Here is a 22,379-nt window from a genome sequence, read left to right as displayed (position 1 = left end):
GTTACAGTTTTAGATTTTTATTTGGGCTTACAAATTATGGTGATCTTGCAAGGGTACGACATCTTCAGATGCTATCGAGGCTTATATCGGGTAGAATTGTGAGAGAGACAGCAGCAATGGCGGTGGTTGGTGGTTTGAAACTTGTAGTGGCGATGGTGGTGCTTCACCACCGGTAGGTGAGTCTCTGACCGAAGGAGAAAGAGTACAGATCTGGGGTTTTTTCCCTTTGATTCTTCATCCCGAGAGAGAGAGAGAGAGAGAGAGAGAGAGAGAGAGAGAGATTATACATTAAATAATTATATTTAGTTTTTCTTTAAATAACTGAAAAGATCATAAATGGTCCCTGTGGTGTGAAATGACGAAAATGTCCTTCAGTTAACGGACAAAACTTAACGGAGTTTTGAAAGCATAGAGACCATCTATGACGTTTCTAAACCACGGATACTATACTTCAGATTTTGGGAAACCATAGGGACCATTTATGATGTTTTTTCTTATTTTTAATTTCTATTTTCTAATAATTAAATGGGTATGCTAGATATGGCTGTTGTGGTTCTAGCTTCAATGTTGGTATCACCCTACGATTACATAAGTGAGAAATAACAAAAAACATAACATAAATAGGGAGTTGGAATCTCATCTTGGAAATTTATCAAATAATATCACTTTGAGAGATAACAAAGTTCAAGTTGGAGAAGATGAAATAGAAATTGATCTTTATGATCTCAATAATGATACATCGTTCAAAATACGCAAGAATCAGAGCGTAACATGTCAAAAACTATATAGTGGTTAGTTGATAACTGTACACCGTCACATTCAAGGTCTTTTCTAACTGTTAATATGATCGTTTCAAGATATTACAAGGAATGATCCTAAGAGGACGAATATATTATTGAGATTGACCCAACTGGTTCAAGTTAATACTCCGGATGAAAAATAAAAAGGAGCAAGCAAGTAAAGTGATATATGTTTTTCTTTTCTATTATAGCACTTTTCATATTTTTGTTATTTATAGCATTTTACTTTTGTTTTTTTTCCTACATGATACCTTAAACAATGATATGATACTATTTTTTATTCTATTATAGCATTTTATTATAAAATAGCATTGTGATTTATAACATCTTATTTATTTATTTATTGTTTTTTTTTATATTACATCATTGTATTTTAAAAATAATGTATTTTTAGTGCTTAACTAATTGAGTCATTCGAAATTAAGTTCATAATGATTACATAACAAATTAATAAACTCCTTAACACTTAAGTCACAACAACAAAAATGTTTTAAGCTTAACAATTAAGTTAAGAAAAAGTTTAACAAATCATCAAGCAATTGTCTATTAAGTTCTAGCAATTAAGTCCTAATCTACTAAGTACTTAAGAATTAAGTCATTTCCAAGGAAATTAACAACGAAAACAATATTTTAAGCTTAACAATGAAGTCACACAAAAAATAATATTTTAAGCTTAACAACCAATTCATTAATATTTAAGCCAAATAAATCAAGTCGTTATATGTTAACTTTTTAACAATTAACTCCTTATGAATTAAGTACTTAACTATTAAGTCATTTTCCAAACAAATTAACAAATAAGTGAGGATGTGATTTTTCAGGCAGATAATCAAATCGTTAACCATAATTTCCAAGCAAATCAACAAATGATGACCCACTTTCCAAGCAAAATTAAAACACAAAACTACATTTAAAGCGTATATATATACAAATCAGTAGACTAATATGTAAAACTAGGCGAATGCCCGTGCGTTGCGCAGAAACATCTATATAGTTGAAATCTTTATAAATATATGATTTTTAAATATAACAATAATGTCGTTGTTAAATTTGATATAATATTTCTTATACTAAGTTGATATAGTATATTGATTATTTTGAATTATATGATAATATATACATCTATTAAAACTGCATAATCTCAATCTTATTAATGACCTCTACCTGTGGGTTACTCATAAAATTAAATATAATATATGGTTTAGTATTATTTATAGTTGTTGTTATTGTTAATTCATTTTTAAAATTTATTTGCTTAACGTTTTTATTTCTATTAGTGTAATTATTTAAAACATCAAACAATTTTTTTTTTTTGATTTTAAAGGTAACAATATTATCATTTATATAGAGTTATTTTTAATTATTGTTATTGTAAGTTATTTTAAGCTACTTATTTCAAAACTTTTAACGATTATAAAAATATCTTTAGGAAATATTTTAGTTAAATTGATATTACCATATAGTTTTTGCATTTAGCACTACAATTTATCACTTTTCACTATTCACAAAATATTCTTTGAGTTTTTTAAGTGGAACTGAAATTTATGTTGAAGTTGATCGTGTAATGTTATATTTAAATTAACAATTTAAGTATTTTGTCCATACAGTTCAAAAGTTGTAGCTTTAAACTGATAATGGTTTACATACAATAACATATTAAATCTAATAAATTAAGTATAATATATTAAAAGTTAAAGACATAACTTTATAAGTAGAAGTAAAAATATTATTTTAATATTGAAATTTAGTTTATTTTTTATTACATTTTAGGTTTGATACTTATTTAACCTTATTAACCAATTTATAATCATTATTAGAAAGACACTACAATTTATCACTTTTAACTATTTACAAAATATTCTTTGGGTTGTTTAAGTTTAACTAAATTTTATATTTAAGTTGGTCATGTAATGTTATATTTAAATTAACAATTTAAGATAGTTTACATACAACATATTAGACCTATTAAATTCAGTATAATATGTTAAAAGTTAAAAGCAAACTTTATAAGTAGAAGAAAATATATTTTTTTAATATTGAATTTAGTTTATATATGATTACACTTTAGATTTTATATTTATTTAACCTTATTAACCAACTTATAATAATTATTAGAAAGAAATTGAAAAGTCATGGGAGTTTCAAATGAATGTGGTGAAAGGAAAAAATGCATGTGAGTTTCAAATGAATGTGGTTTAAGAAAAAATGCAAGTTTTATAAGTATATAATGATCAGTACAATAATTCAACAACAAAATCACTAACATCGAGGAAAACCTACTTGTTGTTTTTGTTCCTCTGAAAATCAGTGGATATATAGCCTGAAAATCAATGGAAGTCCATAAAAAATTGAAATCGATAGGAGTGAGTAACGTCAACAGTAGAAGAACAAGGTAAGTAACACTGGTTGAAGGGAGTAGCACCGGTGGTGGAAGGGAGCATCACAGTGGGCAGGAGCTTTGCTGGTGGTGGTCGTTAGCATCAAGATAATCGTCAACGTGAAATTTGTAGAGTGTTTATATAATACAAAGAGAACATAAGGGCAAAAGGGGCTCAAATCGTACAATACTATGACAACGACGCTTTTAGTTGCAACATTTAAAACGTATTAAGATGACAAATAAAATAAAAAATTTAAGAGAAATTTCCAGGGTTGTTTGTGGCGACAATATGTCACCGCTATTGCCGCCGCCACTAATGATATATCCATGAAGGAAGGACCAACATTCATTCTATCAAACTAATCAATAGATGTGCGGGAACAAACACATAGATCCTACATGGATCAACATTTAGCGGTGACACAAAATCCTATATGTCTCCCCTAATAGTTGATGTAGCCACTAAAGGCTTGATTGGTTGTACCCATAGTATATAAAAAAATTACAAAAATGGTTTCTATATTATGATAAAGTTATTGAAATGGTTTTTATGTCGGCAAAATACGTGTGTTTTCATTTTGAAGAATTATAAAATCAGACAAAATTGCAATAATAAAATAGCAAAATTATAACATGAAATGTAAACATTAAATAAATGGTTCTAATGTAGTACTAAATTATAGAAATGAAACATATAAAATAATATATATATATATATATATATATATATATATATATATATATATATATATATATATATATATATATATATATATATATATATATATATATATATATATATAAAATAAAATTATTGAAATGATCTCCATATATATAATAGTAAAAGTACATGCATTCTGTTATCCTTAAATTTGGTAGTAAATAGTCTTTTATATTAGTTTATTCACTAGAAATCAAAAGACATTTTACACAATTAATTAATAAATTTTTGCGGGGGTGTAAGTGGGGTAATCCCCGTCCCGTTTGTTCCCATTAACATCCTACGCCAAAACACTCTTGTTTACAACCTTGTTTCTAAACAATCTACAACTTCACCATATATAAGATTTAGATTTTTAAAGATACTTTTAATTAATTATAGGACTCAATATATTCAACAATAGTAAAGTAAAATACATACTTATTAATATCCAAGAAATTACTTCACCCTTTTGTAACATTAAATTTACTATTCTAACATAAAAAATGACTAGCAATGAATATATATATTTTACTTCTTTTTTTCCTCCTTATATTCCCTTATACAACATCGTGGAAAGCATTTCTTAAACACAAGGATTTTCCTTGTGAAAAATATGTGCTTCTCATCATTAAAAGAATTTTGAAGCATGGTTAAACAATGAAGTTAGATTGGTCTATGAGCAAACCATCTCTTAACCATCTCAAAGCATTCCGCAGGCTTGAACTCTGGAGCTGTGTGACCTGCACCCTACATAAACAGCAAATTCAAAAACTATTATCATTTTTTTCAACATAATAAATATTTCTATATGTATATACTCAACAACATGTTGTACCTTTACTGTGGCAAATACTAAGGTATAGTTATCATGAGCATAACTAGTTTTGTATCCTGCACTTTGACCATTTGCATACCATGCATCCCAATTACTATCTGTGATTGTTAAATTAATAGAATTTATCCAATTACGAGTGCCAACGTGTGGAACCATCATGTCATGATCTCCACTGTTTCAATAAGATATAAGATATATAAGCGAATGTAAATAAGAATACTTTTTAATGGAATCAAATGAGTGAAATATAACCCTATATTAATACCTGAAGATCAAAGCTCGACAGTTTCTCTTACTTAGCTTTTCATGGTAGACAATACTGCTTTGAATATTGAATTCGTATGATGGCATTGAAGGTTTACCATAATTGTACTTCATGTCCAAATTACATAACAACCACTCCTTCACAGTTCCCTAATATAACATCATATAAATTAACTCATAACAAATCCTTTTTAGACATATATATACCAAAACGAAATGTTTTTTTATATTGTTGGTTACTATATATACCTCGCGTACGTTGAGTGCCCTCATAACATTTTCATCATTGGCCCAAAGTGTTGCATAGTTATAATAGTCACCCTGTCATAAAGATAATACCATATAAACTCATATAATATTCATGACACAAATTAAGGTGATAAAGGAATTGAAGTGAAAAATTACTCGACAAAATGAATCTGCGAATGATGATCGTTCAGGAAGCATTTTTATTGGATTAGCTTGTACAGATTTACGATTTCCTCTTCTAATTATTGGGTTTCCACCTCTGACCAAATTGGTTGCTGGATCACAATCAGGATCCAAGATTTGTTGAATGTTTATGTCTCCAACACGCTAACATGGAAGATATTTAAGCTATTAATTAGATAATGTAGCTATTTAAAGGACGAATAGGTTATTGAAGAGTAATGAATAAGGCTTACTTTGTTCACTTCATCAATATCCAACATGCATTGCAAATTGTTAGAGTCAGCTTCTGCATAATCTCCTTTGCAGCTCCTTTTAGTTGACTGTGAATTACTTATATTAGTTGCAATATTACATTATTAAAATAAATATGGAAACATAATGGAATGTCAACTAGGTTATATTACCTCAAATAATTCTTCTGATATAAGTGCCACTCGATAAGCGTATTCAAGCCTAGAATTTATATCACCAGTTTTGTCTGTTAAAGGATTTCCACCCATGTAACCCTGTTGTGTCCATCGTTGAAGAAATTAGCATGAGCATGCATGTGTATATGCCTTAAAACTTATTTAAAAGTAATAATTACTTGTGCCCAAAATTTATACTCACTTGAATGTTTACAATCGGCTCTAGTCCTTCATCATTACCTTTAAAATGAGGATACAAAAAGATTAATCAGATCGTTTTACTTATATTTCTTACAACTAAGAACTAAAAATATCATACCTTTATACAACTCCTCGGTAATTATCGGAATAACAATTCCAGAATAAGATATCCCAGTTACATACATGGGATTTTTTAAAAACTTTGGATGAGTCTTCACAAACTGCATTGTAATTAATAAAATAATCAATTAATTAATCATCAATAAGAATCCTTTCGAAATTTTTGTGTCATTAAATTGTTAAACATCCACTAACCTTTCTTAGAAATTCAGCGGTTTGTGATGCTGATAATGTATCACTAGAACGAACAGCTTCTGGCGTTTTTGTATACGAATATCCGGTTAATGTTGGTGCATCAAGATATATCACATTGGCCACCTTTAAAGTCAAATAAGAGAATTTGTTGTAAGAAAATAGCACGAATTATCAACTAATTAATTAACAAGAAACTTTGTATTAAAAAAAATTAAACAAGAATTATGCACATAATCAATATGTAGTCGCACCTTTGTCCAAGAGTTCGGGTCTAATTGCAATGCGGGCACATTATCCATATAATTCCCATACTGGATTTGCATTGGACCTAAACATATATATGAAAAATATGAAATCAATAACCCTTGTACATATGAATCTTATTCAAGACAAAAACTTAATTGTATATATTTGTACGTACGTCTATGAATTTAATATTAATTTTTCGTAGTTGTACGTGTACATTTAATTTCAATAATAATTATAACATCGAAATGAAACATGTCAACGTGATAGCGGGCGGGACCAGGAGGAAAATAATAAGAGAAACAAAATAGATAAAGTAAAGTGTGTGCACATGGCAGATAGTCAGAATAATAATAAACATAAAATAAAAAATTATATAAACTACATTAGTTTCTGTGATTTGTGAAAAGAGAAATCACATTAATTACTTCTTGTATTCCATTTATGCATTGCAACTTTTTATAAAGAAAAATTTACTTGTATTATCACTTCAATTTCATAAAACATTTCTGGGCAATGGTTTTTTTTTTTCATCTATTTTTTGTGGATTTGTTTGAGACTTATTTAACATGAATGGTGATACGTTTACAGTACTTGTATACGTTTTAGAAATTATATTTGACTTTGGTCATTGTGTTTTTTGGAAAAGAAAAATATATATATATTGGAAGATGATTGATGTAAATCATGAATTAACAACATCCATTTTTTACAATAAAAACCAGTATTATTTTTTCCACAGAATATTAATTATAACTTCTAGAATTATATATTTTTAATTGTTATATATCTTTTGCTTACATCTCAAAACGTGCAAGGGGGCAAGTTGGTATGTTTTTTATTCATATGATGTACCCATGTTAGACAAAGTCAAATCACAACTAATTATCCACCTAGACTAAGGCAAAAACAATCTTCATGACCCATTCGACTAAAAGATACATCAAATAACATAGAAAACAAAAAACAAGAACACAGAAACATAGCAAGGGTGTACGTAATTAGTATTAATATTTTTCTTTTTTATGTTTGAAGGGTGATTGGGAGTAATTAAAAGAGGTGTTACCGATTTCATAAAAGAAAGCACGAAGGGTGCCGCAACCAGGTCCACCGGCAAGCCAGATAATGAGTGGATCCTCCTCCGGGTTCCCTTCCGACTCCACAAAGTAGTAAAACAGCTGCACAGCTTCATCTTCTCCGACTCCAATGTACCTGAATGAACGCAAACATACATAACCATGATCGGAAAGCTTCCCGGAGACTTTTTATGTTTCTTTCTCTGTGTGTTTATATGAGAGAGAGAGAGAGAGAGAGAGAGAGAGAGAGAAGCATACCCAGTTTCTAGTTTGAAAGGGAGTGGACCAGGGTATCCAGGTAAGGTTTTAACAATCGTCTGAGAGAAAGCGATGAGGGAGGAAGAGGAAGTCAAGAGGAGAAGGAAGAGAAGAAACCTCATTTTCTGCTTCTTTGGGGTGTGTATTTCTGCAAGTGTACGTGAAGAAGGGAATCGTTGTTTGGTTTTATAAGCAAGTGTGGAAGGAGGTCAACACGTGTTAAATTGAATGGATTAGGTGGACAGGAAATCATGGCTAGTTTAGTTAAGCTGGCTTTTTTGAATGTCAATCATGTGAATTTGCTATTGGGGCAGCTAATCCTCGTCACCTCAAATTTTTGTTTTGGTCCAAGTCTTCAGGTTCCAAGTTGCTGATTAGAAGTTTCATAAATAAGTTAATGATGAAACCCATTTGTTTGCATTACCCCTTTTTAATCCAATAAATACTTATTTGATGTAAAAACATGTCATCTAGTTGCAATTAAATAGTAATTGGTTTTTCAATTGCATGTGGGAGACAAAGTCATTTACACTCTAAATTTATTCTTTCTTATTTCTTATTTCTTATATCAAGTAGATGTAAAATATGGATTTGTTGGTCAAAGCAATAAGGCGGTTGATTGATAAACATGATGACATTTGTTTTAACCGGGTGAAGTGAATTCTTTGGAAGATTAATTGCTTTATTTGGAGAATGATCCAAAATAAGATTTCAATCTTTTATATTGAAAATAAGATTAATTGTTTTATTTTGAGAATGATCAAAAATAAGATTCCAATCTTTTATGTTTAAGCCGGAGATAAATGTGCATTTCAGTTTTCGCATGGAAGAGGAGAGTCTTCACAACGTTTTCTTTGAGTGTGTGGTGGCTTAGATGTTGTGGAAGTGGTTCGTTAAGTGGTCATCGAACATGCATAAGGCCCCTATCTCTTGCCGGGAGTTATTATAGATGATCAAGTCAAGGGCCGATAATAAGAGAATATGAAATTTGAAGTTGTCACATATTTAGTCTACCATTTGAGTGATAAGGAAAGGGAAGGGATGTTATTGTTTATGGAAAGGAAAGGGATGTTATTGTTTACCAAAATTAACCTTGAGCGGTTATGTTTATGGTGGATGATATTAGTATTAACACTTTCAATTGAATTAATAACTTGGTTAAGTTGAGAAGGTTTTATTGGTCTCTTTGAATTATGTCTAACATATCGAATGTTCGTACAATTAGACTTAAGTGTCTTGCTTAAGTCTCATTATTTTGTACTAATGCATGCGTTGACTAAACATGCTTTTATATATATATATATATATATATATATATATATATATATATATATATATATATATATATATATATATATATATATATCAAGATCAAATAAGAAGGAAATTTTTGATAGGAGGTAAGAAGTTTTTTTCTACATATTTTTTTCGCGAACAAACAAAATGAATCATTAGATGATTCATTTGTAAGATGATTCACAAGAAAAAATTCTCAAAAAAAATCTCGATGATTCATTTATACAAGATGTTCTTGTTATTCACTAAAATTTGTCACAAAAGTGAATTTTTCTTAATTTACTTAAAAATAAATCATAAAGATGTTTTTTTGGGAATTTTTTCTTGTGAATCATCTTACAAATGAATCATCTAGTGATTTATTTTTTTTTGTTTGTCAAAAAAATATTTAGAAATTTTTTTTTACCTTCCTACCAAAAAAAATTTATTACCGGATATATATATATATATATATATATATATATATATATATATATATATATATATATCCGGTAAGGGGAATTTTTTTGGAAGAAAGGTAATAAATTTATTTTTCTATATATTTTTTTGGCAAACAAAACAAATAACTTATTAAATGAATAAAAAATAATACAAAAACTATCGAAATAACATCTTGATAATTCATTTTTATTAAGTTTTTGTTGTGTGATTCACTAAAACCATCATAAAAGTGGATTTTTTTCTTTATTTACTTAAAAAATTTCTTATATTCCTACCAAAATTTTCTTCATATCTGAAATTGGTTATCTCTCTCTCTCTCTATGTCTTTCTCTCCATCTCTCTCTCTCTCTCTCTCTCTCTATATATATATATATATATATATATATACACACACACACACAGAGAGAGAGAGAGAGAGAGAGAACTATGATCAAATAAGAATGAAAATTTTGATATGGTATGCAATTTTTTATATATTTATTTATTTGGCGAACAACCAAAATTAATTATTAGATGAATCAAAAATAAAATCATTTACAAGAATAAAAATTTTCTAAAAAACTACATTCATGATTCATTTTTAAGTAAATTAAGAAAAAAAATTCACTTTTATAACAATTTTAATGAATAATAACAAAATTATCGTCAAAATAAATAATCGAGATGCTTTTTGGGGATTTTTTTTGTGAATTATATTATTTATGATTTATCTAGTGACTCATTTGTTTTGTTTGTCAACTAAAATGTTGAAAAAAACCTTTTACCTTCCTATAAAAAATTTCTTTCTTATTACGTGTGTGTGGGTGTGTGTATATATATATATATATATATATATTAGACGGAGCTAATTTTGTGAGATCGTGAAACTATTTTTTTTTCTAATTAAATATTTTAATATTCTAGTGTTCGTAAAAATCTAGTATTTTTAATATTATAATATATTTGAAATATTACAATATAAAATATGATAACAATATTGTTTTATAATATTTAAGTATTATGTATAATTTTATATTTTATTTTTTATAATATATATAATGAATTAAAATATTTTTCAGATTAACCTAACCAGGTTATATATATATATATATATATATATATATATATATATATATATATATATATATATATATAATGTGGATGGACATTTATTGTGTTATAACGCACGTGTTTCTAGGCTACACATTAATGATCATGTAATAGTTTAGATCAACCTTTGTAACTTGTTTTGAAATAATAAGATGTATTATTTGAATATTATATGTTTTATGCTTAATTATTCTGATTTAATAAGTTAAGGATAAAAATAAGCGTCGAAAATAAATTCTAGATAAACCGAATATCTATGAAGGAAGTGGTAGTGGTTGAAACAAAGATTCCGGAGATATAAAGAATACCGAAATTATAAATCTAAGTTATAACGAAGAAGTTATGACCTGTCGAAGTTTCGCGACAGAACCGGCACTACGCTGTATGACGTAAAAAGTGAATTTACGATAAAATGCTTTTTAGCCTTAGTGATCTAATTGAAAGTCGTAGTATACGTAAAACCGAGAGCGTGCATAAAAAGAACGCCAAAATTTGACTTCGTATGAGGAAGTTGCGATTTTTCTAAGTTTCAGTTTAGCGGTATGCAGTCCGAAAATCGAATTTTAGATTGAGTGATATATATATATATATATATATATATATATATATATATATATATATATATATATATATATATATATCCGGTAAGGGGAATTTTTTTGGATGAAAGGTAATAAGTTTATTTTTCTACATATTTTTTGGCGAACGAAACAACTAACTTATTAAATGAATAAAAAATAATATAAAAAATTTCGTAATAACATCTTGATAATTCATTTTTATCAAGTTTTTGTTGTGTGATTCACTAAAACCGTCATAAAAGTAGATTTTTTCTTCATTTACTTAAAAATTTTCTTATATTCCTACCAAATTTTTTTTCATATCTGAAATTGGTTATCTCTCTCTCTATATATATCTTTCTCTCCATCTCTTTCTTTCTCTCTTTCTCTCTCTCTCTCTGTATATATATATATATATATATATATATATATATATATATATATATATAGGCTTAGGTTATTTTGTTTTTACTAAGTATTATGTGCCAGAATGCACAGATCTGGACCAACGGATGAAATTAATCAATGAACGTGATTTGAGAGTGTACGATATTACAATTGGGTAACATCTACCATATAATCACATAATTTTTAGTAAAAGGGTATTTTGAACAATTAACTACATTTATAAAAGAAAATTTTCGGATTTTTAGGGATGATTAATTCTCCTAATTTAAAAAAAAATCTGATTTTTTTAATTAATTCATTTTCAATTTTTACCGATTTGATTCTGTCAGAATATTTTTTGTTAGAATGATGCTCTTTCAGAATTTTATTCTAATAGAATATTATTGAAGAAAAACAAAATTCTTGAATCAGATGTTGAAAAATAACAAACATCATTATATCATTATATACTTATAAATGAAGCATTTTTCTAAGCACCACATTCATTTGAAACTCCCATTTATTTTTCCTTTCACCACATTCATTTGAAACTTCCATGACTTTTCAATTTCTTTCTAATAATGATTATAAACTAAAGTGTAATCATATATATATAAACTAAATTCTAATATTAGAAGAATATATTTTCTTCAACTTATAAAGCTATGTTTTTAACTTTGAACATATTATACTTAATTTATTAGGTCTAATATGTTGTTGTATATAAACCATTATCATTTTAAAACTATAACTTTCGAAAATTTGAATAAAATACTTGAATTGTTAATTTAAATATAATCTTACATGATCAACTTAAATATAAATTTTAGTTCAACTTAAACAACCCAATGAATACTTTGCAAATAGTTAAAAGTGATAAATTATATTGTCTTTCTAATAATGATTACAAGTTGGTTAATAAGGCTAAATAATTATTAAACCTAAAGTGAAATCATAAATAAACTAAATTTCAATAGTAAAATAATATTTTTACTTTTACTTATAAAGTTATGTTTTAACTTTTAACATATTATACTTAATTTATTCGATTTAATATGTTGTTGTATGTAAACCATTATCAGGTTAAAATTACAACTTTTGAACAATTTTGACAAAATACTTAAATTGTTAATTTTAATATCACATTACATTGTCAACTTCAATATAAATTTCAATTCCACTTAAAAAATTCGAAGAATATTTTGTGAATAGTTAAAAGTGATAAATTGTAGCTCTAAATGCAAAAACCAAATTGTAATGTCAATTTAACTAAAATATTTCATGAATATATTTTTATAATCGTCAAAAGTTTTCAAATTAATAGCTTAAAATAACTTATAATAACAATAGTTAAAAATAACTCTATATAAATGATTATATTGTTACTTTTAAAATTAAAAAAAATTGTTTGATGTTTTAAATAATTACAATGATAGAAATTAAAACGTTAAGCAAATAATAAATTTTAAAAAATTAATTAACAGTAACAACTATAAATAAAATTAAACCATATATTATATTTAATTTTATTCATGAGTAACTCGCGGGTAGAAGTCATTCAGACAATTGATATTATGCAGTTATAATAGATGTATATATTATCATATAATTAAAATAATCAATATATTATTTCAATTTAGTATACAAATTATTATATCAAATTAAACAACGTTATTGTTATATTTAAAAAAACACATATTTATAAATATTTCAATTAAATAAGTCTTTCTGCACAACGCACGGACATTCGCCTAGTTCTAATATACTTTTGTATATCCGAACTTAAATACAAATTCATATATATTCTTACAGACTAAAAGTCTTATACATTTTAATATAGTTATAAATATTCTAAAAGAATATCAACAAAAATGAATAACATTCTTAAAAAATAACAACATTCTGCTAGAATACTCTTGTTCTCCATGTTTTCTTCATTTTCCACATCAATGGCAGCCCCTTCAAAACCTAAATAAAAAAAAAAACATAATCAACTTTAAAATAGTATAACTTTCAGTATATTCTAACAGAATAAAGCTATAATTCTAATAGAATGTGTTAGACATTAAAGACTTTTAATTTATTCTAACAGAATGTACTCGAGTCACTTGATCAAGTATTCCCCGAGTCACCTGATCCAAATTATCGACTTAATCTAATTACAATGACTACATTATAGCTAACACAAATGACAATACTTTGGAAAAAGGTCAGCTTATTACAAGCTAGAATGTGGTAAATATGACAGTTCAAAGATCACAAATGTTTCTAAACAAAGAGTGCTAAAAATACAGCTGTAACATCGCATGTTCGAAGGACTATAACTCAACAAATATTAATCAAATTTAAATGACTTCTGAACCTAACTTGTAGCTAACACAAAGGAGAATATGCAGAAACAAATTTCATATCATTCCAAGCTAGTATGAGAGAGATATGATAGTTCAAATATTACAAAAAAAATTGGCTGAAATATTTGATTCAAACATTTTAACAAACATTTGGCGGGCAAAATCAGATGCACAAATATTTATACTCCATTTGATGAAACATACCACATGTGTAATTAATAAACACATGAATGTGACTAAATTTACAATAAAAGAGTGTATACCTTCAAATACTAACAAGTAATTTGTATTATCAAGAGTATGAAATTACTTCAAAGAAATCAAATAAATCATCATGTTTTTGGAATAACTAATCATAAGAAAAGTCAAAATCACTTCTTGAAAGGATATGTCAGCATTGTTTTCCATGGTGGGTCTGTTTCTTGGATTGTGTTTCAAAAAATGGAAATGGAAGGGGAGCGAGAGATGAGATAGGGTTGAGGAGACAAAACAGATACTAGAGTGCATACCTGGAAGTCGACTATCTCCAAATTGAATCTTGGAAGCAGATAAGTACCCGTATGCCATCCTCTTTAAAAAAAAATGCTTCGATGGAGGATGGGGGAACAGGGTATACAGATGAATGAAAAACAAAAAAGCCCTAATTTTTAGCTTCAATTTGCAGGGAGTTCGACAACCTCTTGTCCACTATGAATTAATGGAGCACCTTATTCTCAACGAGGGTGAGCAGAAACATAAACGGGTGGTGAAGGACAGTTGGTGAAGATGATAGTTGAGAAGGTGGCTACCTCGTGGTTGTACATTTCAGCTATGGTGGGTGAAGAAGACAATCGTATTGGAATTTGATGAATACTCTCATACAGAATTAGGGTTATCAAGATGAAGGAACCATGATTTAAGGGATCAAATACGTGATATTCTATTATTTCCTTAATTATAGGATTCCAATTAAATTATTTCCTTAATTAAAAGTACAAAAAGTCTAAAATACCCTTTAATGATTTATTTAATTATTTATTATTTCTTGAATTCTCATTGGTGTATTTAGGCACACAATAGTTGCTAGAAACATTTAAACCTAGCTTTTTTTTTTCTCTCTCTCTCTCTCTCTCTCTCTATATATATATATATATATATATATATATATATATATATATACATATATATATATACATATATATATATATATACATATATATATATACATATATATATATATATATACATATATATATATATATATATATATATATATATATATATATACACTAGTTTATAACCCGTGAGAACCACGGTTATAAAATTAATTAAACTTTCATATAAAAAGTCAAAATTATGAATTAATTATTTTAAATAAATTATTATTTAAGAAAAAAAAATTAGTTATATAAAATTATAATCGTTGATTTAAAAATAATACATGAAGTTATATCATCTTATAATATGTATTAAATTTATTTTATTTTTCAATCTAATGTTATTAATTTAATATAATTAGAGTGGGAAAATATAAATAAAAGAATCAATTATTAGTTTAATGTAATTAAAGTGGAAAAATTTGAAATTTGAAATTTGAAATGAATAATTAATAGGTTGACAAGTGACATGATAATGGATACATTACATTAATGAGGTGTTCTAGTTGTATGACACTTGTCAATAGGAGATTAAACCTATTCTTTTATTAGAATAGGGAGATATATATATATATATATATATATATATATATATATATATATATATATACACACACACACACACACACACATACACACACACACACACAGAGAGAGAGAGAGAGAGAGAGAACTAGGATCAAATAAGAATGAAAATTTTGGTATGTAGGTATGCAATTTTTTATATACTTATTTATTTGCCGAACAACCAAAATTAATCATTAGATGAATCAAAAATAAAATCATTCACAAGAATAAAAATTTCCTAAAAAACTACATTTATGATTCATTTTTTTAAGTAAATTAAGAAAAAATTCACTTTTATGTCAACTTTAATGAATAACAACAAAATTATCATCAAAATAAATAATCGAGACGCTTTTTGGGGATTTTTTTTTGTGAATTATGTTATTTATGATTCATCTAGTGATTCATTTGTTTTGTTTGTCAAATAAAATGCTGAAAAAAAACATTTTACCTTCCTATCAAAAATTTCTTTCTTATTGCGCGCGCGGGTGTGTGTGTGTATGTGTATATATATATATATATACCATTTTTTTCTAATTAAATATTTTAATATTTTAATGTTCGTAAAAATCTAGTATTTTTAATATTATAATATATTTGAAATATTACAATATAAAATATGATAAAAATATTGTTTTATAATACTAGAGTCATATGTATAATTTTATATTTTATTTTTTATAATATATATAATGATTTAAAATATTTTTAACATTAACCTAACCAGGTTATATATATATATATATATATATATATATATATATATATATATATATATATATATATATATATATATAAGGTTATAATGTGGATGGACAACTATTGTGTTGTAACGCACGTGTTTCTAGGCTACACATTAATGATGATGTAATAGTTTAGATCAACCTTTGTAACGTGTTTTGAAATAATAAGATATATTATTTGAGTATTATATGTTTTATGCTTAATTATTATGATTTAATAAGTTAAGGATAAAAATAAGCGTCGAAAATAAATTCTAGATAAACCGGATATCTATGAAGGAAGTGGCAGTGGTTGAAACAAGGATTTCGAAGATATAAAGAATACCGAAATCCATGTTATAACGAAGAAGTTATGACGTGTCGAAGTTTCGCGACAGAACCGACACTACGTTGTATGACATAAAAAGTGAATTTACGATAAAATGCATTTTAGCCTTAGTGATCTAAATGAAAGTCGTAGTATATGTTAAACCGAGAGTGTGCATAAAAATAACACCCAAATTTGACTTCGTATGAGGAAGTTACGATTTTTCTAAGTTTCAGCTTAGCGGTATGCAGTCCGAAACTCGAATTTTAGATTGAGTGATTTTTAGTCGACACAACTTAAACAAAAATCGAAGGTCTCGTCGATAGTAGTTTAACGACAAAAAGACAGACAAAAACAGACGTCGGATGAAGAAGTTATGAATTTTTAACAGATTTTCCTGTCCCGATCTGTTAAAAATAATAATATTAAAAATAAATCAAAATTAGCCGACTGAGACTAAACGAAAGTTGTAGGGTATAATCTCACCTACGCGTGGATATAAAAAACGTCAAAAACGGAGCTCGTATGCAAAATGTATGAATTTTTGAAGTTTGTGGCACAAACTTCGAAGCTTATCCGAAGGGAACGCGTTGTGTCCGAGATACAGTGGACACGTATCTCGCGTCTTGACATGTCCCAAGCCCACTCACCCACCAGAATGCGCTGCGTTCGGGAATGCGTTGTGTTCCTCCGAGGAACGCGCTGCGTAGACCAGGCCAGGCTTCCCCTATAAATACCATACGAGACAGCTCGAATTTATGTTACAAATTTCAATTCTTTCACCTTTTACTTTCCTTTTTTTTTTACAATAAATACCCCCAATCCTATTATGTCATCCTAGTATCATAAGTAAGTCCCGGAGAGCCCGAAGATCCCGCGAAAAAGAGTTTTCGAGTCAAAACTTTACCCATGAGAAGCCCGGTTTTATCGAAAACGATCGTTTTAAGAAATGAAGTGCTGCCCGATTATTGTTAAATCAAGTAAGTGTATAGTCACTTTCATCTTACACATAGATATGAAGTATTTTATATAAAATATGTGATATATATATATATATATATATATATATATATATATATATATATATATATATATATATATATATATATATATATATATATATATATTGTTTGTTTATTTGAGATGGATGTTGAATGAATGATTTATACAAGTTTTAAATGATTTAAACTGTATATGTACTTTATATCTATAAAAATGTTGGGTAAAACATGGGTAGATGAAATAATTGGTATGTGATGAAAGATGAGTTGGATAAATGAGATGATCGGTGATATAGATCATGAGATGAGGGTGACGGGTAAAATATGAGAGAAGCACTTACCCAAACATTGGCCCCCGTCATTCAACAGAGTATGGATGGCAACCATGGACTATTCTAGACGGTCCATGGAACACTAGCAGGCTTGCAACCTGTAGGTGTTGTGAACTATATGTTCATCAGATGTACTCTAAAAACCCATTGACATGTATTGCATGTGGATTCCCGTGAATAATACAGTCGATAAATGAGAGCTATGGACTTAGCACATGTTGTATAAACTCTGGCAGCTATGGACTTAGTGTCTGTTGTATAAACCCTTGCAGCTATGGATTTAATGTCTGCTATATAAACCCTGGCGACGATGTACTTCATGCCTATTTAACATAAATTGCTGAGGAACCCCCGAAGCAGTGTTGTCACCCCGATGAAAATCCTTAGGCTAGGTCCCTTATAATATATACTTTAGGACGTAAAGTGAGGATAATGGGAATGGGTAATTAGGGTTTGTTTGGTTTGATAAAATTAATAAACTAATTTGTTGTGGGTTGAAAACCCTATATGCTCATCAGGCCCCCAAGCCTGACCCACTCAGTTTCTTGTATTACAGGTAGTGGCAAGAGCACAGTTGGATAATGACGAGGGATTTTGGATTTTAGGCCAGTAGATGTAAATAACTGTTGTAAGTCCTATTTTGTACTGTTTATGCTTTTGATTTGTATCGAACATGACATTCCGATGTTTTAATGAAATGAAAATACATTTCTTTAAGAAATGCTTTGATAAATATTTTTATCATATTTTGTTTTGTGGACAAATTTCGTAATATTTTTTGAAAAATTACTCTGATTTTATTTTAAAAAGCATAAACGAAATCGGTCTTTTCTGGCCGTTAAAATGGGGATGTCACATGTGCAGACGTGTGGACAATGCTATTCTATGAGAGTTACTAAGAGAATATGTTGTTTAATAATTTGAATACATTTAACCTTACACAACTATCGCCATTTTCATGCATTCTCACAAATTCTTATTCATTTTTGTTCTTACACATTTAACCTTACACAACTATCGTCATTTTCACTCATTTTCATTCATTTTCACTCATTTTCATTCTTACAATATACGACTCAATAAACATTCTAACAACATTCTGGCAGAATGAGAATAATAATAGAAAGTTTAAAATAATCTTATAGACGATTGAATTAGTGAGAATGTGTGATAATGATAATATTTATATAAGATCGAACGTATTTATATTATTAAACAACATATCTTCTTTGCCATTCTCACAGAATAGTACTATCTACACATTCGTACAATAGATGTCATTCCACATTTGAACCTAGCAATGTGTGTATATATATATATATATATATATATATATATATATATATATATATACACACACACACACACACACACACACACACACACACATATATTGCATGCTTTTCAAAGTTTTGTATGTTTAATCTAATTGAGTTTACATTTACTTGGTTATTAATATTAGAAATAATAAATTTCGGATATCCGTTTCCAATATCCGAATCCTTATCCGAAATTTCGGATACGGATTCGGGTAACTAAAGTCCACTATCCGAATTTTTGGATATCCGAATTTTTGGATATCCGAATTTTCGGATATCTGGTTTTAAACAACCCTACTAAACACCACCCCAAGACCTAGTGGAGTGGTGGCTATCACGGACGTTAATCATTTTTGTCTGTCTCTCTCTTCCTTTTCTTTTTCTCTTTCTCTTTTTCATTGGTTCTTTGCTAAGGTCATCCGTTATACCCACCACATATCACATATGTGGTGGGTGCCACATCAACATCACATTCCTCTACCACTAACATGAGATACTTACCACTAACCCACCATTTCACGTCATTATTTTTATTTTTTTAATGCAAAAATACAATAAAATTACATTTTTTATAATTAAAAAGCATTCATTTTTTTAAACTAGTTTTTCATTAATTATAAAATAAAATTACAACTTCAAACTACATTACTTAGTTAATCTAGAAAAAAAACATTACATTAATTAAAAAAACAAACAAACATACATATAAAAAACCTAATCGTCGTTTATGCTACGTTGGTACAAATGTTCCGTGACATCTTTTCGAAGATTGAAACACGTTTCACTTTTATGAATTTCAACAACTCGCTCTAAAAACGCGTTTGTTTCGGGTACAAACTCGTCAACTGGAACGACAATGTCGTTCGGATCATACGTGCAAATCACTCGATCTTCATCTTTAATAATCATATTATGCATTACAATACATGCTAGGAACATTCGTTTAATTCTTTCTTTATCCCAGAGTCGTGTAGCATATTTCACTACATGTTATGTCTGCTTAAGGACCCCAAATGCCCTCTCGATATCCTTTCTCGCCGATTCCTGTTCTTTTGTAAAAAAACTTTGCTTTTTCAATTCGAGGAACCCTGTATGCCTTCATCAATGTAGAATAATCCGGGTATATCCCATCACCAAGGTAGTAACCGTATTTGTACGCGTGCCCGTTCACCGTGAACGTCATATCAGGTGCTTTGCCGGTCCAAATATCGTTGAAAAGTGGAGACTGGCCAAGAACATTAAGGTCGTTGTTAAACCCCGCTACTCCAAAAAAGGCATGCCATATCCACAAATCTTGAGATGCAACAGCTTCTAGGATGATAGTTGGTTCACATATATCTCCTCGAGTGAACTGACCACGCCATGCATTTGGACATTTTTCCCAAGCCACATACGTACAATCTAGACTGTCAAGCATACCCAGAAATCCATGTCTCTCTTCATGAGCCGAATATAATCTCTCAATATTACGTTGAGTAGGTTTGTGCAAATATTCTTCATGAAAAACCTCATAAACACATGCAGAAAACCAATCTACACATTCAAGTGCGGTCCTCTCGGATACTTTCAAGTATTCGTCAGATGCATCAAATGTTATACCGTATCTCAAATACCTAAGAGCAGCCGCACATTTTTGTATACTACTAAAACTCATTCTTCCTCTAGCGTCGGGTTTTTGTTTGAAAAAATCATAACGAGGCTCTAAAGCATTACTAATACGTAAAAATATAGCCTTATTCAGACGGAAACGATGTTCGAACAAGTCGTCATTATAAAGACAATTATTGGCAAAATAATCACGTACCAATAAGTCGTTTGCGGCTTGGCGATCACGATTGACGACCGCCCTTGTACGAGCAACGTTCGAACTTTCTTCGTCGTGAATGTGTTGCACAATGTTGAAGAATGTCTCGACGAATTCTACGTTGTCATCCAAGTCAAAAGTTTTTATAAATTCCATATGTTTTGTGGAATCCATGTATATGTGTTTTGTGGTTTTAGAGAGTGAAGGTTAGAATGAGGTGTAAGTTTTGGTGAAATTAGAAGGTTTATTTATGTTATTGAATTGAGTTTGGAAAAAAAATAGGCAAAATAGTCGTTCAACAGCCAAAAAAACCAACCACCAATCACCTTCTTCGTTTGAATTCGTCATCAGGAACACGAAGTATCACGACCACGCCCGACCACGGAATGTCGAGGTGGTGTGCACGAGCCTTTCTCGTGGCCAACTAGACCACGAATCGATTCATGGTATGTATACCACAAGGCCTAATGAACATCTTGTTAGTATAGTGTGTTCGTTTTCGTCCTTGAAAGGTGTATATAAAGAAAAATTAGATGCAAACGATGTGGCTGAGGCTCGAGTTGGATTGAATTCTCTTAAACAGATTCACCGTCTATTCCCAGGGTACAACAACCTAAACAATATTATGTACTGCCAAATATCACCACTTGCCTGAAAGAATCGCCGGAAGCAGGAGTGAAGAGAAGGAAGAAGAAGAAGAGTAATTTCATTCGTGTGTTTGAATGAGAAGACAAGGTCTTCTTTTATAGTTGAATCGTGAAACGGAAACAAATCACTAATTGATTGATAGTTTAATGGCAATAAATGTCATTAATTATGCAATCAATGCATCCGTTACAAAATTCAAAAATAGGGACCAAAACAATCAATGCATTCGTGTCCGCAGGTCGCGCCCATGCACAAGTTCAGTGTTTTTGGTCTATGGAACCAAGATTTGCACCCCCCCCCCCCTGCGCGCGGGTAGGAATTGTAGCATAACCATAGACACAAGCTTGTAAGTCTTCATGCAATGAAGCTTATAAACCTTGTTGAGTTTGGTCTCTCTACCAATGTGGGACTCATTCCCACATTCCTCTCTTTTTCTAAACTTATTCTCAAATACCCATCTTTGAGTATCGATATCTCATTC

General features: G+C 28.9%; 2 protein-coding genes across 2 annotated transcripts; both read right to left on the bottom strand.

Annotated features, from left to right (window-relative positions):
- Window positions 1–4,391: 4,391 nt before the first annotated feature.
- LOC145062354 (serine carboxypeptidase-like 13) lies at window positions 4,392–8,087 on the bottom strand. Its single transcript, XM_079009971.1, has 13 exons — window positions 7,918–8,087; window positions 7,650–7,795; window positions 6,589–6,665; window positions 6,338–6,460; window positions 6,141–6,243; window positions 6,024–6,061; window positions 5,819–5,920; window positions 5,648–5,734; window positions 5,388–5,558; window positions 5,232–5,303; window positions 4,984–5,132; window positions 4,719–4,890; window positions 4,392–4,630 (listed from the first exon to the last, which is right to left on the bottom strand). The coding sequence occupies exons 1-13, from the start codon at window positions 8,037–8,039 to the stop codon at window positions 4,547–4,549; spliced, it is 1,446 nt and encodes a 481-aa protein (XP_078866097.1). The 5' UTR covers window positions 8,040–8,087; the 3' UTR covers window positions 4,392–4,546.
- A 12,359-nt stretch (window positions 8,088–20,446) lies between these two features.
- LOC145064454 (uncharacterized) lies at window positions 20,447–21,424 on the bottom strand. Its single transcript, XM_079011903.1, has one exon. The coding sequence runs from the start codon at window positions 21,422–21,424 to the stop codon at window positions 20,447–20,449; it is 978 nt and encodes a 325-aa protein (XP_078868029.1).
- Window positions 21,425–22,379: the final 955 nt, after the last annotated feature.

Source organism: Lactuca serriola, chromosome 7, assembly GCF_051521515.1.
Source record: "Lactuca serriola cultivar US96UC23 chromosome 7, Lser_US96UC23_V15, whole genome shotgun sequence".
Classification (NCBI taxonomy): Eukaryota; Viridiplantae; Streptophyta; class Magnoliopsida; order Asterales; family Asteraceae; genus Lactuca; species Lactuca serriola.
The sequence above is the reverse complement of the archived record's forward strand: the minus strand, read 5'-3'. Positions and strand labels throughout refer to the sequence as shown.